Raw genomic sequence first — 17774 nt, 5'->3', positions numbered from 1 at the left:
GTGGGTATCATTCTCTATTTCTGTGTGTAGCAGTTCCTCAAGCACCATTTATAAGATTGGATGGGTGGTGACAAAATTCTTTTAAAATTCTGTTTAAATTGGAAAGTATTTCACTTTTATTTATAATTGAGATCTTTGCTAGATACAGTATTCTGTATTTCTTTTATCACCTGGACTATGTCTCCCCATTCTCTCCTCCCTTGTAGGGTTACTGATGACAAATGAGCTATTACTCTAATTGGGGACCTTCTGAAGTTAACATGCCACTTACCTTCTGCGTGTTTTAGAGTCTTAATGTTTTATTGTTGAAAGTTTGGCTATAATGTGTCATGGTGAAGATTGCTTCTGAACATGCCTGTTAGGAGTGCTATTGCTTCCTGTACTTGGATATTCCTTTCTCCACATTAGGGAAGTTTCTTTCTGCTTTTTTTTGGCTGCATAATCCGTCTAATCTGTGATTCTTTCTGAACCATCAGGAACTCTTAAAAATATATATGCTTGGTCACCTGATGGTGTCGCATAAGTCTTTCTGGGTTTTCCTAAGTTTTTGCTTTTATTATTTTTTTTAAGATTGATATGTTGTCAAGGATTTGTTTTTTAGCTCTATAGTTTTTTTTTTTTCTTTGTAAGTGTTTTTTCTTTTTACTGGAAAGGCAAATTCATAGAGAGGAGGAAATACAGAGAGGAATGTCTTCTATCTGTTGGTTCACTCTTCCAGGTGGCTGCAATGGCTAGAGTTGAGCCGATCTGAAGTCAGGAGCCAGGAGCCAGGAGCTTCCTACAAGTCTATCATGCAGGTGCAGGGTCCCAAGGTTTTGCCCATCTCCACAGCAATCCCAGACCACTAGCAGGGAGCTGGATGGGAAGTAGAGAAGCCAGTATATGAACTGGTGCCCATATGGGATCCTGGTGCATGCAATGTGAGGATTCAGCTGCTAGGCTATCTATAGTCTTCTTTGTCTCACCAAACCTGTTGTTGATTTTTTCCACTGCATTTCCAATTTTACATGTAGAATTATTTATTTCTAATATTTCTGTTTGATTTTTCTAAGACATTCTTAATCTCTGCAAAATTTTTCATCCATATCCTGTATGGATTTCTTCATCTCAATAATCTTTATTTCAGTGTTCTTTTGAATAATTCTGTGATTATTTTTCCATTTTTTTAGGTATCTCACCAATCTCTTTGTCTTCATATTCAAATATTGAAGAATCAATGTGCTCCAATGTCTTTCCTTTCTTTCTTTCTTTCTTTTCTTTCTTTCTTCCTTCCTTCCTTTCTTTCTTTCTTTCTTTCTTTCTTTCTTTCTTTCTTTCTTTCTTTCTTTCTTTCTTTCTTTCTTTCTTTCTTCTTTCTTTCTCTCTCTCTCTCTCTCTCTTTTTCTCCCTCCCTCCCTCCTTTCCTTCCTTCCTTCCTTCCTTCTTTGCTTCCTTCTGTACTCCTGCATTTATTTTTAGGCACTTTTGGAAACACTTGTTTGTTTTCTCCTCTCAGGACTTTTATCTTTGAACTTTGTCTCTGTGACTTGATGCAGTGACTGCTCCTTCAGTGTGTGCTGAGTGCGGCCAGTATATGCTCTTCATTGCCTAAGTATGGGGTCAGAGTCCAGGGTGACACCCAATTGGGTGTGGTGGGTCTCCTCTTTTGTCAGCAAGGGGGAGACAATGATTATAGCTGTTAGCATAATCACAGCCTCATGTCTCGTCTTTCAGGGTGATCAAAATACAGGCTAGTCTGGGTTCCAGATAATGCCAGCTACTTATTAATGCTCTGCCTGGCATCTTGCTCCTCAGAGTCTCTAGATGGGTAGGGATGCATGCTTGCCTGTAAGTCCTACATGTATACACAACCCTTTTCTAGGCTCAGATTCAAAGCTGCTTCAATAAAATGGTCTGATCGTGAGGGCCCACATTAAGCCAGACACATTCTACAGCTTTAGCAGCTGATATGACCTTGGCTGATCCTAGTATGGTAGTTTTTTGCAGCTGATCTCTTCCAAATCATGCCTTCTCCTAGCTGGCCTGGGTGCTCTGTGGAGGATGGAAGAGAGAAATGTACTTTTCCACTGCAATGATCTATTAGAACCTTCCCCCAGCTTTGGCTGCAGTCTGAGCCTGAAGTCAGTGTGGGCAATGAGATTCTATGTAAGGCAAGGGCACCAGTGACTGACTGTGACAATCTGCTCCATTTCTCTCCAGATAGACAATTTTCTTCTGTTCCCGGTATATGGTGTCCCTGCCTACTGCTGCGTGATTATGCTGTCCACATTTCTCTGTGGTGTCTCTCTGCTTTCTGTAGTATTTCCCCGGCAAATTTCTCTCCAGCTCCTCCCTGGGAATGCACTTCTGCCTTGGTTTAGCTAGCTTTCCCTAGTCAGAATCATGGCATTTCCCTATTCAGCCTTCTGGCCCACCTGTCCCTAATTGTTTAACAAATTGTCTTACTTATTTTTTTTTTTTAATTTTTCAGTTCCATAGGTTCAGGGACTGATTTTAAACTAATAAGAATATGTGTAAATACTTTTGTCACTAGTTCCCGACTGGTCTCTTAGAACTTCCATTTTCAGTTTGCACATTATAGCTTTTAAATAATATTAAAAGAAATACTATTTTTTTAATCAACTTTAATGTTAGATATTTAAAAGATACATTGAAAATATGAAACATCTTGACTAAATAAAGAGGCTTACCTGATATTTGAGCATGTCCACATTATAATATGTAGCCTGGGGTTTTTGTTCAGATACTTTCTTTAAGTGAGTCATCAAATTTGGCATATTTACCCAGAATTCTTTTGTATTGGCATCACTTTGTGTGTTATCACTATTCAATTGGGAAGAAAAAATGATTGAGAAGCATAGCACATACAAACTATGTAACCATCTAAGCAAATTTCTATCTGATTTCTGTATCCATCTTGATAATTTTCAAGAATTATACCATTAACAGTAATGTGATTTTAGTACATAGGAAATTCTGGATGGCATTATGTGAATGGATTCATATCTATTAAGGTCTATAAAAATTCTTTCAATAATTGTACATGAGAGAATTACTGTGTATAAAGATAAGAGATATCAAAGACTTGGCTTGGCCATGACGGCCCTTTAAGGCTTGGGTTGCTAATGGAGTGATGGTGGAGCTGCATCCTATGACAAAGCTGAATAGCTTGTACAGGACTAGAGGCCATCCATCACTGCCTTAGCCCAATTGTTGAATATTGAGGGTATATAAGGTCCAGATTAATGGGATTTTTTCTTTATGTTTCTTGGTTTGTAGAAAATCATAACTAAAGGATCTATGTGATGCTTAGCCAAGCAAAATAATTTTTAACAGATTTATTTGTTTGAAGAAAGAGTTATAGGGATAGATGGAGGGACTGAAAGAAAGAGATATTCCACCCTCTGGTTTACTCCCCAGATGGCTGCAGTAGCTGGGCTGGGGAGCCAAGAGCTTCTTCTGGATCTTCCATGGGGTAGCAGGGACCCCAAACACTTGAGCCACTGTCCACTGCTTTCCCAGGCCATTAGCAGGGAATTGGATTCGAAGTGGAGCAGCCAGGACATGAATACGTGCTCATTTAGGATGCTAGTACATCACAGTGTCATTCCTACAAACTAAGATATTTTAAAAATATGTATTTATTTGAAAGCAAAGTGATACACAGAGAGAGGCATACACACAGAGACACAGATAGCTTTCATTTGCTGGCACTTCCCAAACGGCCTTAGCAGCCGAATCAACTCAAGCTAAACTCATGAGCCAAGAAATTTATCCTGGTCTCCTACATGGATGATAGGGTTCTATATATTTGGGCCATACTCCATTGTCTTCCTAGGAACATTATCAGGAAGCCAGGTTGGAAGTGGAGATGCTGGAACTTGGACAGGCAATGATTTAACCCATGATACTACAAACCTAGTTGTAAGCAAAAGTGTTTCGTGTGATTCAATTATCCAAACCCATATATTATGCCACTTACAGAGTTCTTTGCACAATGTAATTACCAAAATATGTAACAAAAGATGTAGCTATTGCATCTACAATATTCACAATTGGTAAGACATTGGCAAATAATGCTTCTTTACATGCAAGAACCTTGAAAATAGAATTAACAGGTCCAGCATGCCCATCAAAATCACAAAGGGAGGCCTTAGTAAGAATTGGCTGATTTCTAATCTTGGTCAATGCACTTTTATTTTTCATCTTATTGGGTGATAATTTTCTTTTATAATTTTTAAAAAGATTTATTTATTTTTATTGGAAAGGTGGATATACAGAGAGGAGGAGAGGCAGAGAGGAAGATCTTCCATCCAATGGTTCACTCCCCAAGCGGCCACAATGGCTGGAGCTGAGCCAATCCAAAGCCAGGAGCCAGGAGCCTCCTCCAGGTCTCCCATGCAGGTGCAGGGTCCCAAGGATTTGGGCCGTCCTCAACTGCTTTCCAGGCCATAGGCAGGGAGCTGGATGGGAAGCAGGGATTAGAACCGGCGCCCATATGGGATCCTAGTGGGTGCAAGGAAAGGGCTTTAACCACTACGCTATGGCGCCGGGCCCAATTTCCTTTTATAATTAAAAATCTCCAATCAAATCTACCAGTTAAGTAGGAAGGGTCAAAGAGGAGGTGGTGATTTTGGTAACTACCTGGGTGACCTTGGAATGTTTTATCACCACTGGAATTAATTCATTGGACTGACTTTGTACACAGTTGGTTAAGACACTGCATATGAAGTCAGCATTTCAGGCTGGAGTGCCAGTTCAAATCTGTGCTACTCCTCTTCTAATGTATCTCCCTGCTAATTCCCCTAGGAAAGCTGCACAGGATGTCCCAAGGATTTGGATTACCAATCACAGTGAGACCTGAGTGGTGTTTCTGGCTCTGAATTTTGGCTTGACCAAATCCTGACCATTGTGACCATCTGGGGACTGAACCAGTGGATTTGGGATATCCGCCCCTGCTCTGTTTCTTCCTTTCTTTTTGTCACTCTGCCTTTTGGATAAATAAGAAAACCTTTGAAAAATGTCTAGTCAGTCATAAAATGAATGACAACAACCTTCACTTATTTTTACATAGATGTTGGCTTGGTTAAATTCTTTATTATTGAGTTTTTCATTTATTTGATTAATATTTTTACTACTGCTACTACGACATCATTTAGCTTGATTGGTGGGTAGCTGATGCGTTGGACATTGGGCTGGTCAGTGGAGACAGAGTTCAACTGAGGCCTAAGGATCAGGAGGAGTCAGATCAACAGGCCTGGAGACAGAAGAGGGGTAGAGGGAACTCCAGCAAGCCCTGCTGAACCAGGCTCTGAGATTGACAGGTATGGTTGCAGCTGCAGGCCTCTGAGGCAGGGCTAGCAGAGATGAGAACAGAGAGACAAGCAGAGTAGAGGACTCAGGGTCCCAGGAGCAATGGTAATGCCTTCAGATTCTCAGACAAGGTAAATATGAGCACACTAGAAGATTATGAGCAAAGGCAATCTCATTTACCTGGTCACATGGTTGTAAAAATACAATGGAACAAGGCAAGATTGGATTCAGAGGACAGAGAAAAGGGAAGCAGTTGCAATGGAAACACAGACCAACGAGTTGCATAAAAGGAAAAATGTGAATACTTAGAAAAAGTTTTTGGTAGGGTATAGGCATTTGGTGATAGAGAGGGAGCTGACAAAAATGATTCCTTGAGTCTCATCCCCTGCAAACAATTCACCAGCTGTCATTTTCTCTTTAGTAGTTTGCATGTATGTGCATGTTTGTGTGACTGCAAGTGTGTGTGTGTATGCACAAGACATTATATTCAGCCTCAATCATTAGAAAATGTGAGAAAGTGTGTTTATGTAAACAAATTCACCCAAGCTTTTTTGATGTCATGCACGCAAAGTTCTTTCCAATTACCATTACAATGAGACTATAGTTTTTTCACAAAGAAGATTTTCAAGCTGATACTAAGTGACTTATTGTTCAAATCTCATTTGATTCATAATGACACTGAAAAAAGACAAGTATTTGGCTCTGATATTGGTGTCATGGTTAGCATCTTCCTCCACTGTCCATTGTTAATAACAGATGATATACGCACTGTCTCTAGCATAGATTTTATTAACCTAAACAACCTAAGTATGGTTGTTAAAATACATGTGACTACAATTAACCTAACAGTAGTTTAGACATAGATAAAGACATATGCAGTTACATATAAATAGCATCATCCACAGAAAACCTGGACAACCGATGAAAGCTCTGTGTTTGAACCCGTACATATAATCCAGTGCTGATGATTTTTCCACATTGGTACTATCTACATAAGCTCATTGGTCATTTAAAAACAAAGAGGTAATAAAAAGTTGGGCAAAAACATATTTACCAGCAGAGAAGTTGGGGATTTGGCAGGACATGTTCTAACCTGCTGAAGTTTACCACCCGAAAGGTCAGAGCTGCTGGGGATGGGTTGTTGGCAAAGTGTCTGGTGATGCCGGCAGGGAAGGACAGCACCATCTCTCCAGTTATCTTAACGATACATCTGCACAAAACATAGGACAACAAAGAGAGGAAACGAACTGAGGTCAATGTGCTACATGTTAAAACAGTTGAGAAATGGACAGATTTATGCACGATTGTCCCTGGTAGCAGTTATGAAAAGCTAGCTGGTAACATTCCATTCCCATTTAAACTTATCTGAGAACTCTTTAACATTTATCTGAAAGAAAATGTAGCTCTTTCACTGCACATGTTTGGAGTTGTAAGGAATGTGCAACTTTCTCCTGTAGTGAAGACCAAAGAATCATCTCACAGTTACACACTCTCATGGTATAACTCTGAGCAGTGTATTTGAAGATATTAAATTGCACAATACTATCACAACATACTTGAACTTGTTTTAGATTCTTGAATAACATGAATAATACCTTGAGTGTGGCTTTTTAAAAACTCATGATAAACTCCTTTCTTCTTGTTTAGCTGGTTATTTTATTAACAGTTTGGTGAAAATTATAAAATCAGTCATAGAAATGAAAACAACAGGATGGTACTTCGTAGCAAAAAATTTAACATGGATTTATATAGTTATAATTGGTGTCCATGAAGCTACATTTATTAGTAGTATAAAATTCTGTAAGATTATGTGATGTGAAATATAAACAGTGAACATTTTTGTAGTCTTTAAAAGTTTTATTCATGCTTTGTAGCATGTCTGCTTTGGTATCTTTCATACTTTTTTTTATTATTATCATCTTATGATACAGTTCCATAGATCGTGGGATTTTCCTTATCCCCTTCCCCAATTCACTCCCCCATCCCTGAGTTCCCCTATATCATTACTATAGTGTACTTCTTCATATACAATAATTTGTCCATTATTGTGGGCATGGACAATGTCACAGAGTCCAGCATCCTATTGTCAATATATAGTTAACAGCTTCATTGGTAGTCCATCTTTGGTCTGGAAGTAGAGATGCATACTGCATTATATCCTCACATCTGGGTATGATAGTCTCCATTACAGAGTTATTATACATCACTTTAAATGAAAAGCCACAATACAAAATCAACAACAGGAAGAAAAATAGAAATTTGCAATGCCATGAAGTTAAATAACATGCTACTGAATGACTAATGTGTCACTGAAGAAATAAAAATCAAGGACCTTCTTGAAGAAATGTTACTGTATCATCTATGAGTCATTGAAAAATTTAATCAGAAAAAAGTGTTTTGAAGAGATGAAAATAACAAAAAAAATCCATGAGATAATAGTTTCTGCTGATCTTTGTTGGTGACACATGTCTTCTGTAGGCAACAAATAGAGGGGTTTTGTTTTTAATCCAGCCTACTAATCTGTGACGTTTGTTTGATGAGTTTAAGCCATTTACATTCAGGGTTAATAAAAATAGGAGGTGATCTGGCCTGTCATTTTAGCAATGGGTTGTTCATTGATTTAGTCTGTTGTTATTTTATTGGAATTTTCTTTGCATTTGCCTTTGGTTTTGGTGGGCGCTATTCCTCTTCTCTGTCAAAAGAACATTAAGTATCATATGTAGGACAGGTTTGGAAAAGGCATATTCTTTTAGCTTTTCTTTATTGTGGAAGAATTTTATTTCATTTTCAAAGACAAAGAAAAGTTTTGCTGCGTATGTTAACCTAGGCCGACAATTTTTTTCTTTTAGAATCTGGAAGATGTTGTTCCATTCTCTTTTTGCCTGTAGAGTTTCCTGTGAGTTTAACTGGCATTCCTTTATATGTCACTTGATTTTTTTCACATGCACATTTCAGGATCTTTTCCTTATGTTGGATTGAAGAGAGCTTGATTATCATGTGTCATGGTGAAGACTTTTGGTCAAGTCTGTGCCCCTCCTGGATGTTGTTTCCCAATTCTTTCTCTAGATTAGGGAAGTTTTTCCTTATTATTTCATTAAATACATTTGTAAACCCAGCTTCTCTTTCTGCACCTTCTGCAACTCCCATAACTCTAAATCCTTCCATGCATTAGTATATAACAACAGCTCATTCCTTTCTGTTGTCATGTTTTAGAAAAATTGTTCACCTAGGGTAGGAGTTTGGAGAAGCAGTTTAGGACAGCTTGGGTTGTCCATATCCCACACTGCAGTGCCTGGGATCTGCTCCCACTTCTCTTTATGTCCAGTGTTCTGCTAATGTGCACTTTGGGGAGGCAGCAAGTGATGGAGCATTTACTCAAGTGCCTCCTACCCACATGGGAGACTCACACTAAGCTCCAGGTTTCTAGCTCTGCCCTTCCCTGGCCGTGGTGATTTCCAGCACTTGGGGAGTGCTCTGTAGATATCTTCTCTCTCCCTTCCTCTGTCTTTCAAAGTGAACAAAAACAAATGGCCAGATTTAAAATACATTCACCTACTGAAAAACATTTTAAGTCCTTTGTATGTTTTTGCCTTTTGCAAGTAAATGTGTAATGAGTATGTAAACACACATGAATACAGTCATGTAAGCGTACAGGTGTGAAGTAACTTCTAAAGAAACTGTCCAACCGTTTCCTAAACTGAAGAATACAGCTTCTATAACAATGTCAAATCTTCTGCGCCTTTACAGACACTTGGTGGAATCGGCCCCTTTAATTTTAGTCATTCTGATAGGTAACTAGTAACATTTCATTGTTTTAATTTTGTGTTTCTGCAATGGCTAATGATCTTCATCATATTTTCCTGTGCTTATTTGTCACTTATCTACTTTTTAGGGAAACTGAAAGGATTAATAGTCTCTCTGGTTTTCATTTTTTCTTTAGTACCAGGCACTGAGTTGAGTTTTGTCAATAGAAGACACTGGAGAGATCTTGGGAGCAACAGAATTTTCTTGGCGGTGTGATTGCTGTGCAAACTCCTGAAATGCACAGGGCCCATGTAACCTGAGACTGTGGCAGTCATGCTTGCAACTCATTGTCTTACAGACTTTTGTCCATTTTGAGTTATTTTAGGTGGAAGGGTAAATTGGCCACCAGTGTACCTTGACTAGAGGCAAGAATTTCCAAAGCCTTACTCTTTCTTGGCAATTGCAAGTACAGCTATATTTAACCCTCTGTATATGTAGATTCAATCAACTAAGAGCAGACAATCGATGAAAGATAAGTTTGTTCTGTACTAAACATGTACAGATTTTTCCTGTTATTATTCCCTATGTATATAGTATGACATTCATTGACCAAACACTTACAGGATATTAGCCCCTGCACTACAGTGTATCACAAGTAGTCTGGAGGGGACTTAACAATATATAGGAAGACGTGTATATGTTATACCCACATATAAATACCATGTCATTTTGTTTAAAGGACTTGAGCATCTGTGGAGTTCTGAACCTTTTGGAACTATCTTAGAAGTAATTCTGCAAGGGTTCAGAGGGACAATTGTATTTAAAGGGAATAAGCAGAGCTGACATTGTGACATAATGGGTTAAAATGCTGCCTGCAACATAGACAACCCTTCTGAGTGCTGGTTCTTATTCCAGATGCTCAAGTTCTGATCCAGTTCTGTGCTAATACGCCTGGGAAAATAACAGAAAATGACCTAAGTTCTACACCCACATGGGAGAGCCAGATGAAGATCCTAGCTCCTGTCTTTGGCCTGGCCCATCCCTAGCAGTTGTGGCCATTTGGGGGACTGGATCAGCAGGTGGAAGATCCCTCTTGTTGTAACTCTGCCTTTGAAACAAATGAAATAAATCCTTAGAATGGAAAAGAAAGCACCTTTCTTATTTCCCCATATGCCTGAATGACTGACTTTCCTATCACTCAACGCAAAGTTCAGAAAGATACTCTCTAGGGAAACTGAGGAAAGCTGATTTTTATTTGAACATAGTGGATTCTGTTTTGCCTCATAATGATTTTGTGTATCCTGTAACTCCGGTTGAAGAGACACTCCTGGCTCAAGTGAAGGGATTCTTTGTACACATTCAAAATAGCGTATTGGACATACTGCTAAGGTCTTGTATGCATGAGGATGGATTTGGGGTGTAGGAGGGGACGAGTGAACTGCTGTGTGCCCCTTCTTCATTCTCATGGTATCTCCATTTTTCTGCAATGCTAAGAATGAGATTTTGGCTTCTGAAAGTTGGCGTGTGCATCTCTCCTGGAGATTTCTATCTCCCAGTTTGGGTGTAATTTGCTCTCTTCTTCCTATTTGATCCACTAACCACGTTTGTTTACTTGTGTTGAACTGGTGCTGAGCCTCCCTCCTCTCCAGCTGAGTCTGCTCTTGTTGTCTGCCACTGTGTGGACATGAAGAGTCCTGCATGGTAACACTGGCAGCAGGTGATGCTAAGTCAGAGTCCTTGACGGATAGATGGACACATTCTCATCACTCCGAAGAGCAGCAGGCAGCATGGGTGCTTTCCAGCTGGTGCTACCCACCAGTTCTTTGCTTGGTTCCCTTCCCAGGTTGCTCGGAGTGAGATCCAGGTGATTCTAGATGAGGGGAAAATCCTTCTTTTGAAAGCAAGTCAAAGCTGAGAGGAGGTAGCATTTCCCATGTCAAGGAATCTTTTTGGCACGACTGACTATCAATCTGTTATGAGCAGGTGGTACTTAAAAGAAGTAAAATAGCCCTTATATATAAAGGGCTAGCAGGATTGGGCAGAAGATGGGAAAATCAACTTCTCTGGTTCAACATTAAACATTGAGTACCTCAAGGCTATTAATTGCAGGTCAAGTATTGCAGAACTTGGATGATTTACTCATCCATGCAGTCTCCACGTTGCTCTGGAATTTTCTTCATAGAAATGTAATGTTTTTATACTCATGAATAAAAAAATATTCTGTCAGCCTTAGTAATTGCTATTATCTTTTATGAAAAGGCTAGATGTTTCATGAGTTTGAATTATGAACATTTAACATGATAGGGAAACATGAATAAACTTTTAATGAGCAGAATTTTATAAAATTTCACAAATGAAACATTTGTTAAGAACTGAAAAATTTCAAGGCCCGGTGCAGTAGCCTAGTGGCTAGAGCCCTTACCTGGCACGTGCCAGGATCCCATATCAGTGCCGGTTCATATCCCTGCAGCCCTGCTTCCCATCCAGCTTCCTGCTTGTGGCCTAGGGAGGCAGTTGAGGACAGCCCAAAAGACCCTACACCTGTGTTGGGCACTCGGAGGAGGCTCCTGGCTCCTTGCTTCAGCTCAGCTCAGCCCTGGCTGTTGTGGCCCCTTGGGGAGCGAACCAATACGTGGAAGATTGTTTTCTCTGAATTTCCTTCTGTTTGTAAATCTGACCTTCAAATTACAATAAATAAATCTTACAAAAATAATTGCTAAGCTTCAACTCAAGTTGGCTGAGTGGCATAAACTGGGTCCTCTCTGCAGCCACAGGCAGCACCACGCTGCTGGCCAATGGAAACAACAGCTGATGTCAGTTATGCAGTGTGCAAATGTGAATCCTGTGAGGCTGTAGGAAATGCATGAATCCCATCAAATGCAGCTTCTGTGCTCTGCTCTGATGAGTGAGGTCACTTCTAAGCATGGCTCAGTGTATGCTGTTTTTATTTATAATCCCCTTTCACTGCACCAAGGTAAAAATTCTTTCTATTTTATAAAATGCAGTTACAAGAGAAGCCTGCTGAGGGAAGCCTTTATTTTTATTCTGCCTTTAGATTTCTTTGGACGTATGTACAGTTCATTTTTTAAAAAAAAAAGCTCAATTGTTGTTTCTTGTATATCTTATGTAATATTGCGGAGGCAAGTATCATGACTTCGATTTGTTCTGGGGAAGCAAAGGTGTATAACAAAGAAAACAGAACAGAGTAGGAACTCAAGATGTTTCAAAATAAATGAACAATTCAACAACTGTCTGTAAGCATCCTTGCAATATTCCAGGATTCTTTAAAAAAAATTCTAGAGTGGGCTGTGACAAACAAAACAGCTTCCAGTTTGAGCAGAGAGACAATTCTAAACAAATAATTAAAATGTGTTGATAAGGGAAGGACAGGATATAGTTGAGGAACCTAAGCTTTTCTAAGGGATTAAAGAATTAATTCCTTGGTCTTTATTATTCACGTTTAGCACCAAGTTTGTTTGAGTAAGCACTGATCACAGGCAATGCATTTTGTAGGAAAAGCAAAGGAATGACCTTCCTCTAAGCCACTGACAAACACTCCAGAATCAGAATGCCTGGCTCAGGTGTTTTGAACACTCTGGGAAAGCGTGTTGTGATATTTGAATGGATGACACATCACAGAATGTAGCAACTGCAGCAGCGATTTCTGTTTCCAATGTGTGGTCTGAAAACAAATGGCCGTAATGCAAGGTGAGAAGAAAAGCAAAGCTAAACGCCTTTCTTCATCATTTCTCTATTTGGTTCTGTGGTTGTTTACATTTCCACCCGACGACGGAACTTTGAAAATGAATAATGATGGAACAGCAATCAAAATGATTTACTGCCTGGAGGTCAAATTAAACATAGGAGAAAGCCACTGCATGATTTGTTCAAACATTCAGGTTTCAAATATTTAATGCGATGTGTTGGCTATTCCATTTATCAGCACAGGGAATAGTTTGCAACCATTTATGGAAATGTAGTTGAAAACAGACTCCATCTGCACAGGTTAAAGGCTTGGTTCATTTGGAAGAGTACAGGAAATGCACTCATTCAGATTTAGCTAAAGCACCACATCACAGGGATGTGAAGATCACAGGCAACAAGTGCACAGGTGAATCTCAATTCATGCAGCAAATTCATCTCAAGTATTTCATGTCAGGTCCTGTTTCAGGTGCTGAAGATACACCAGTGAGTGAAACTATTCAAGTCCAGATGTGGTGGAGCTTACGGAAAAAGGTACTTAACATGTCAGAAACTGGGCCTGTGGATGAGAGTGAGGTGAGGAGGATTAGAGAGGAGTGTTAATTCATCTAGCTGGGCCAGGGAAGATGTCTTTTTTTAAACTGAATAATCATGAAGAAAAGTCACTTCGATTTCTGGGAAAAGATTTCATTATGGGATACAGTAACCAATGAAAAGAGCCTGAGGTGTGGAAGATTTTGGACTGATGAATGACAGCCTTACACAAGGCCAGTATGGCTAGAGGAGTGAATCAGGAGGGGATGGGTAGAGGTAAGATAAGAAAGGGAGTGATGAATTAGCTAAAAGCTGGAATGAGTTGCAGGGAACTGTGTTGAAGGACAGGACAGGTAGGGCCTTCTAGACTTTAGCTGGGTAGGAGGACTGCTAGCAGAGGAGTGATATAAAACACTGAGAACAGACTTTGGGGAGAGAAAGTAGGGGGAAATAGGGAGACCAATTAGGTCTCAATGAATAAATTAGTGAGCAAATGAATGAAAGACAATTAGGAAGTAGGCACAAAAGAATCCATCCCTGTGTGATTCACAGGGCATGTCTTTTCTCTCCACATTTCCAATTGTTTCTTATTTCCACAATTCTTATGTTTCTGTCTCCTTTTCTCAATTTAGGCCAGTCTGAATTTGCGAAGGTGCAGGTTAGCTGGTAATAAGCGGCTCTCAGAACTAGTAAGGCAGTTATGGTGTTACTCAGAGATGAGTCTACAGAACCAACGTGTGTGTATACATGGTATAAAGGTGTTTCTTTAGTTGTTTACACATCTGCTAATATGAGGTAACTTAATTTCTCCCAGTATGTAGATCTGGCATGTGGTCTTTGTGCAAGGAGGATAGAGAAAGAACTGAAATCTGCATGTTGCTTAGAAACAAGCAATTTAGGAGTGGAAGAGTCTACAATGCCTGTGTAGGTCACTTTAACATTAACTTAGGAATTGCATTTGTTTTCTGTGCAAAAAAAAAAAATCGCGTGTTTCTGAAGAGTAAGGATTAATGATTGCTCATATGAATTTCTGCCTAAGATATATGTGGAGAATCAATTTTTCATTTTGCCTAATTGTCAAATTATTTAGTCTAATGCTGTATATGCAGACTTAATTGTTTTTCTTCACATTCTTTATGTTAAATACTAAAGTTTTCCAAAACGTCATACTTGTAAGTTTTTTTTTTTTTTTTTTAAATTATGGGGCCTGGCACAATGACTCGATTAGTTAACCTTCCATCTCCAAAAGCCAGGATCCCATTTGGGTGCCAGTTCCTGTCCTGGATGCTCCACTTCCCATCCAGCTCCCTGCTTGTAGCCTGGGAAAACAGTAGAGCATGGCCCAAGTCCTGGGGACTCTACCCATGTGGGAGATCTGGAAGAAACCCCTGGCTCCTGGCTTCGGATCAGCTCAGCCCCAGCTGTTGGGGCCATCTGAGGCGTGAGCCAGCAGATTGAAGATCTTTCTCTCCTTCTCTCTGTAAATTTGCTTTTCCAATAAAATTTTTTTTTTTTAAATGAGGACACATGTCTTCCCTCACTTAGATTTACTCTTTAACAATCAAATTAGGACCTGGAATTATATTAATATTACAACTGAAAAACACTTTGATTTAATTATTTAGGTTTTGAGCAGACTGATATAAGTACTTTATTATTATTTTCTAATTTTGAAACTCTTAATTAAATTGATGGACACAGAAATCTCTCTTGGTGGAGAAATGCACAAATAAGAGATAAAATATAATTTCAGGGAGTTAAAAGGCTTCCCGGATCACATCCATGAACCACTTATCAACAGGTACAATATTTAATTTTATCTCATAAGCCCTCATGTAAAATTTATTACCAGCTTGTATTGATGTAAAAGACATGTGCCAAATGTAAATAGAAGGTGATGACTTTTTAAATTAATTTTTTAAATTGGAAAGTCAGATTTACAGAGAGAAGGAGAGAAAAAGAGAAAGATCTTCCATTTGGTTCCCTCTCCCAAGTGGCTGCAGTAACTGGAGTTGAGCTGATCCGAAGCCAGGAGCCAGCAGCTTCTTCCAGGTCTTCCATGCAAGTAAGGGTCCCAAGGATTTGGGCCAACCTCTACTGCTTTCCCAGGCGGAAGTAGTGGAGTAGTCAGGATACGAACTGGCAACCATATGGGATGCTGGCATGTACAAGGCAAGAATTTAGCTACTAAGCTATCACGCTGGGTCTGGTTGGTGACATTTTAGCCTAGAAATTTTTCTATGTGGTAATTATAATTCCCCCCCTTCAGTCATTTTTTTCTTTATTTTCTGAGACTAAGATTTAACTTGTTTCCTTGCTTTTCTGGGTGTTTGAGAAGGAATTTACCCTTCTGTGTTCTCATTCTATTGTTCATGTTTTCAATTCATATGATGTGACTATCACCCAGGAAGACCAAGATAACAAACAGCATGCCTTGGACATTTACTTTTGTGAGACAGTAAATCTCCCCATTGCAAAGAATTTCTGTAAGGACCAAACTGTATAAGAAGTTTTATGTTATAATGCACTAGATTTTGTATACTTCTTAAAAGTACCTGTTTAATATTCCTGATTAAATCTTCCCCTACAATCTACATGTGAAACTTACTGTAATTCATTGGATTTTAGAGGTTTTAGAACAAGGATATTGTCTACTAGAGCTTAGAGCATGCAGTAGAGCAGGTCCTGGGCTTACTTGCTTGGGTCCGCTCCTTTGAAGTAGGCATTGACCGTTTCTGTGAATGCTGCTGCTACAGGGAGGGTGTCCTGGGCGCCCATGGTTAGGGGGCTGGGTCCCCTGGAAGAGCCTGCCGGAAATGAAAGCTTTTGGTTATTATGTGCGTAGGACAAACCTTACTATATGAGGGACTAAAAGCTCATCAGAATATTAAGGGATAAAGTCTATTATGAATTCAACATTGAGCTCAAGTATTTGAAAGGAAATATTTGGCTGGTATACAGATAAACAGATTTGAAATTAATTCAACTATATATTTTACTACAGAAAAGAAAATCCAAGCAGAAGAACAAGTTGCAGGGGATTTCAATTTTTTTTTCATAAAGCATAAGGCAGTATTTGCATGACAGTTTGTACAGCAGATGGTTAATAAAGCAATTTATTAAGTTTCTACTTGAACATTCAAGGCCAATGCCCAACCTTAAGATTTTTTTCTGTTTCTTTGTTCTGAAGAGAACTAATAACTAAGTGGTTCCATGTTACTTTTGTCCTTGTTATTTCTATTTCAAAAGCCCAGTTAGGCTCAGATTAGGCAGGCTCAAGTTTACATGTCCAAAAACACACACAAGCAAAAATGTACACATTGACTTAGTGCAAGTACCTAAATTTTCCAATCCACAGTATTATAATATCATTAGCTCTCACAGTCATTGAGCACAGCTGCACATCAGAAAATGCACTAGGAGCCTTACATGCGATATCTCAGTCATGCCCCACATCAGCCCTGTGGAACAGGTACGATTCTTCCCATCTTATACCAGAAGAAGCTGAAGCTGAAACAAGTGTCTTGTCCAAGTAAAATACTTCAGTGGGAAAATAAAAATCAAAACATTAATTTGTCTTCCCACGAAGAATATGTTTTCCTACTATATTATAGATTTAGTGGAATATTTCCTGTAACCTGAGTCAAGCAGATCAAAGTTTAGGACTGATGTTTTTGTTATTAGCATGTGAGCTCAGTACTGAGTAGTAAAGCTTTAATAACCATATGGCATTTACTTATGCCACATGCCAACTGCCTCCCCATCCTGCCAAACAAAAGACATTCACTCCTCCCCACCCACGGCACGGACTGTGTGGCTTTAATTTCATGTTTTCTTTCTTTTGCCTTCAATAACTTCCAGGTCTCTTCTCCATCCTTGAGATAAACAAAGCAAAACAACACAAAACAAAAAACCCAAAAACCTCCCTCAAGAAACTTTTCTTTTTTCATTACAGTTTAAGTTAGTCCCTTCTATCTTCTCTTGGCTTTCCATATGCTAGATGTGGTAATTAAATATTACTTCAAAAACACTTTAATATCCACTATTGTATCAAGCACTATTGTTAACTTCGGTGTGCTAATATCACTAAGATTATTATCAGCAGCAGTTACTGCATTGACATCTTGAACATTTTACTTTACTATGAACATTATTCCCATCAGCATCGTTAGTTTAGTGTGGGTTTTACATACACTACCAAGGTACTATGCTACCAAGGTAAATGTATGAATATCAGCCTCATTTTACAGCTGATGGAATCTAGGCTCTGACAATTCATACAAATTGCTTGGTCTTTCATAGTTGGTATGTACAAGCTTTAAACTAAGTATTTAGGCATGTATGAATTCAATGTTTAGACTCCGAGGACTATGTTACTTTGACTTCTTAGTGGTCAACTACAGTACCTGTGAGGACAGCGATGGTACTAGTGAACAAATCTGAGGTTGGGGTGTGCATGCCCAAGTCGTTGTTAGCCACAA

The 17774-nt window shown here is 39.1% G+C and overlaps 1 protein-coding gene across 16 annotated transcripts in view; it reads right to left on the bottom strand.

Annotated features, from left to right (window-relative positions):
- SGIP1 (SH3GL interacting endocytic adaptor 1) overlaps positions 1–17774 on the bottom strand; it is a 328705-nt gene that overhangs the window by 9377 nt on the left and 301554 nt on the right. For all 16 annotated transcript variants that reach the window (XR_009244460.1, XM_058657629.1, XM_058657621.1 and 13 more), the window contains 3 exons: positions 15989–16100; positions 6368–6523; positions 2691–2823 (listed from right to left, as the gene is read on the bottom strand). Coding sequence is in view for 15 of the 16 variants with exons in the window: in XM_058657629.1 (XP_058513612.1) it covers positions 2691–2823; positions 6368–6523; positions 15989–16100 (401 nt within the window). In the remaining variant the exon portion in view is untranslated. The remainder of the gene's footprint in view (positions 1–2690; positions 2824–6367; positions 6524–15988; positions 16101–17774) is intronic.

Source organism: Ochotona princeps, chromosome 2 (assembly GCF_030435755.1).
Source record: "Ochotona princeps isolate mOchPri1 chromosome 2, mOchPri1.hap1, whole genome shotgun sequence".
In the NCBI taxonomy this organism is placed as follows: Eukaryota; Metazoa; Chordata; class Mammalia; order Lagomorpha; family Ochotonidae; genus Ochotona; species Ochotona princeps.
Note: the sequence above shows the minus strand (reverse complement) of the source record. Positions and strands in the feature narration are given on the sequence as shown.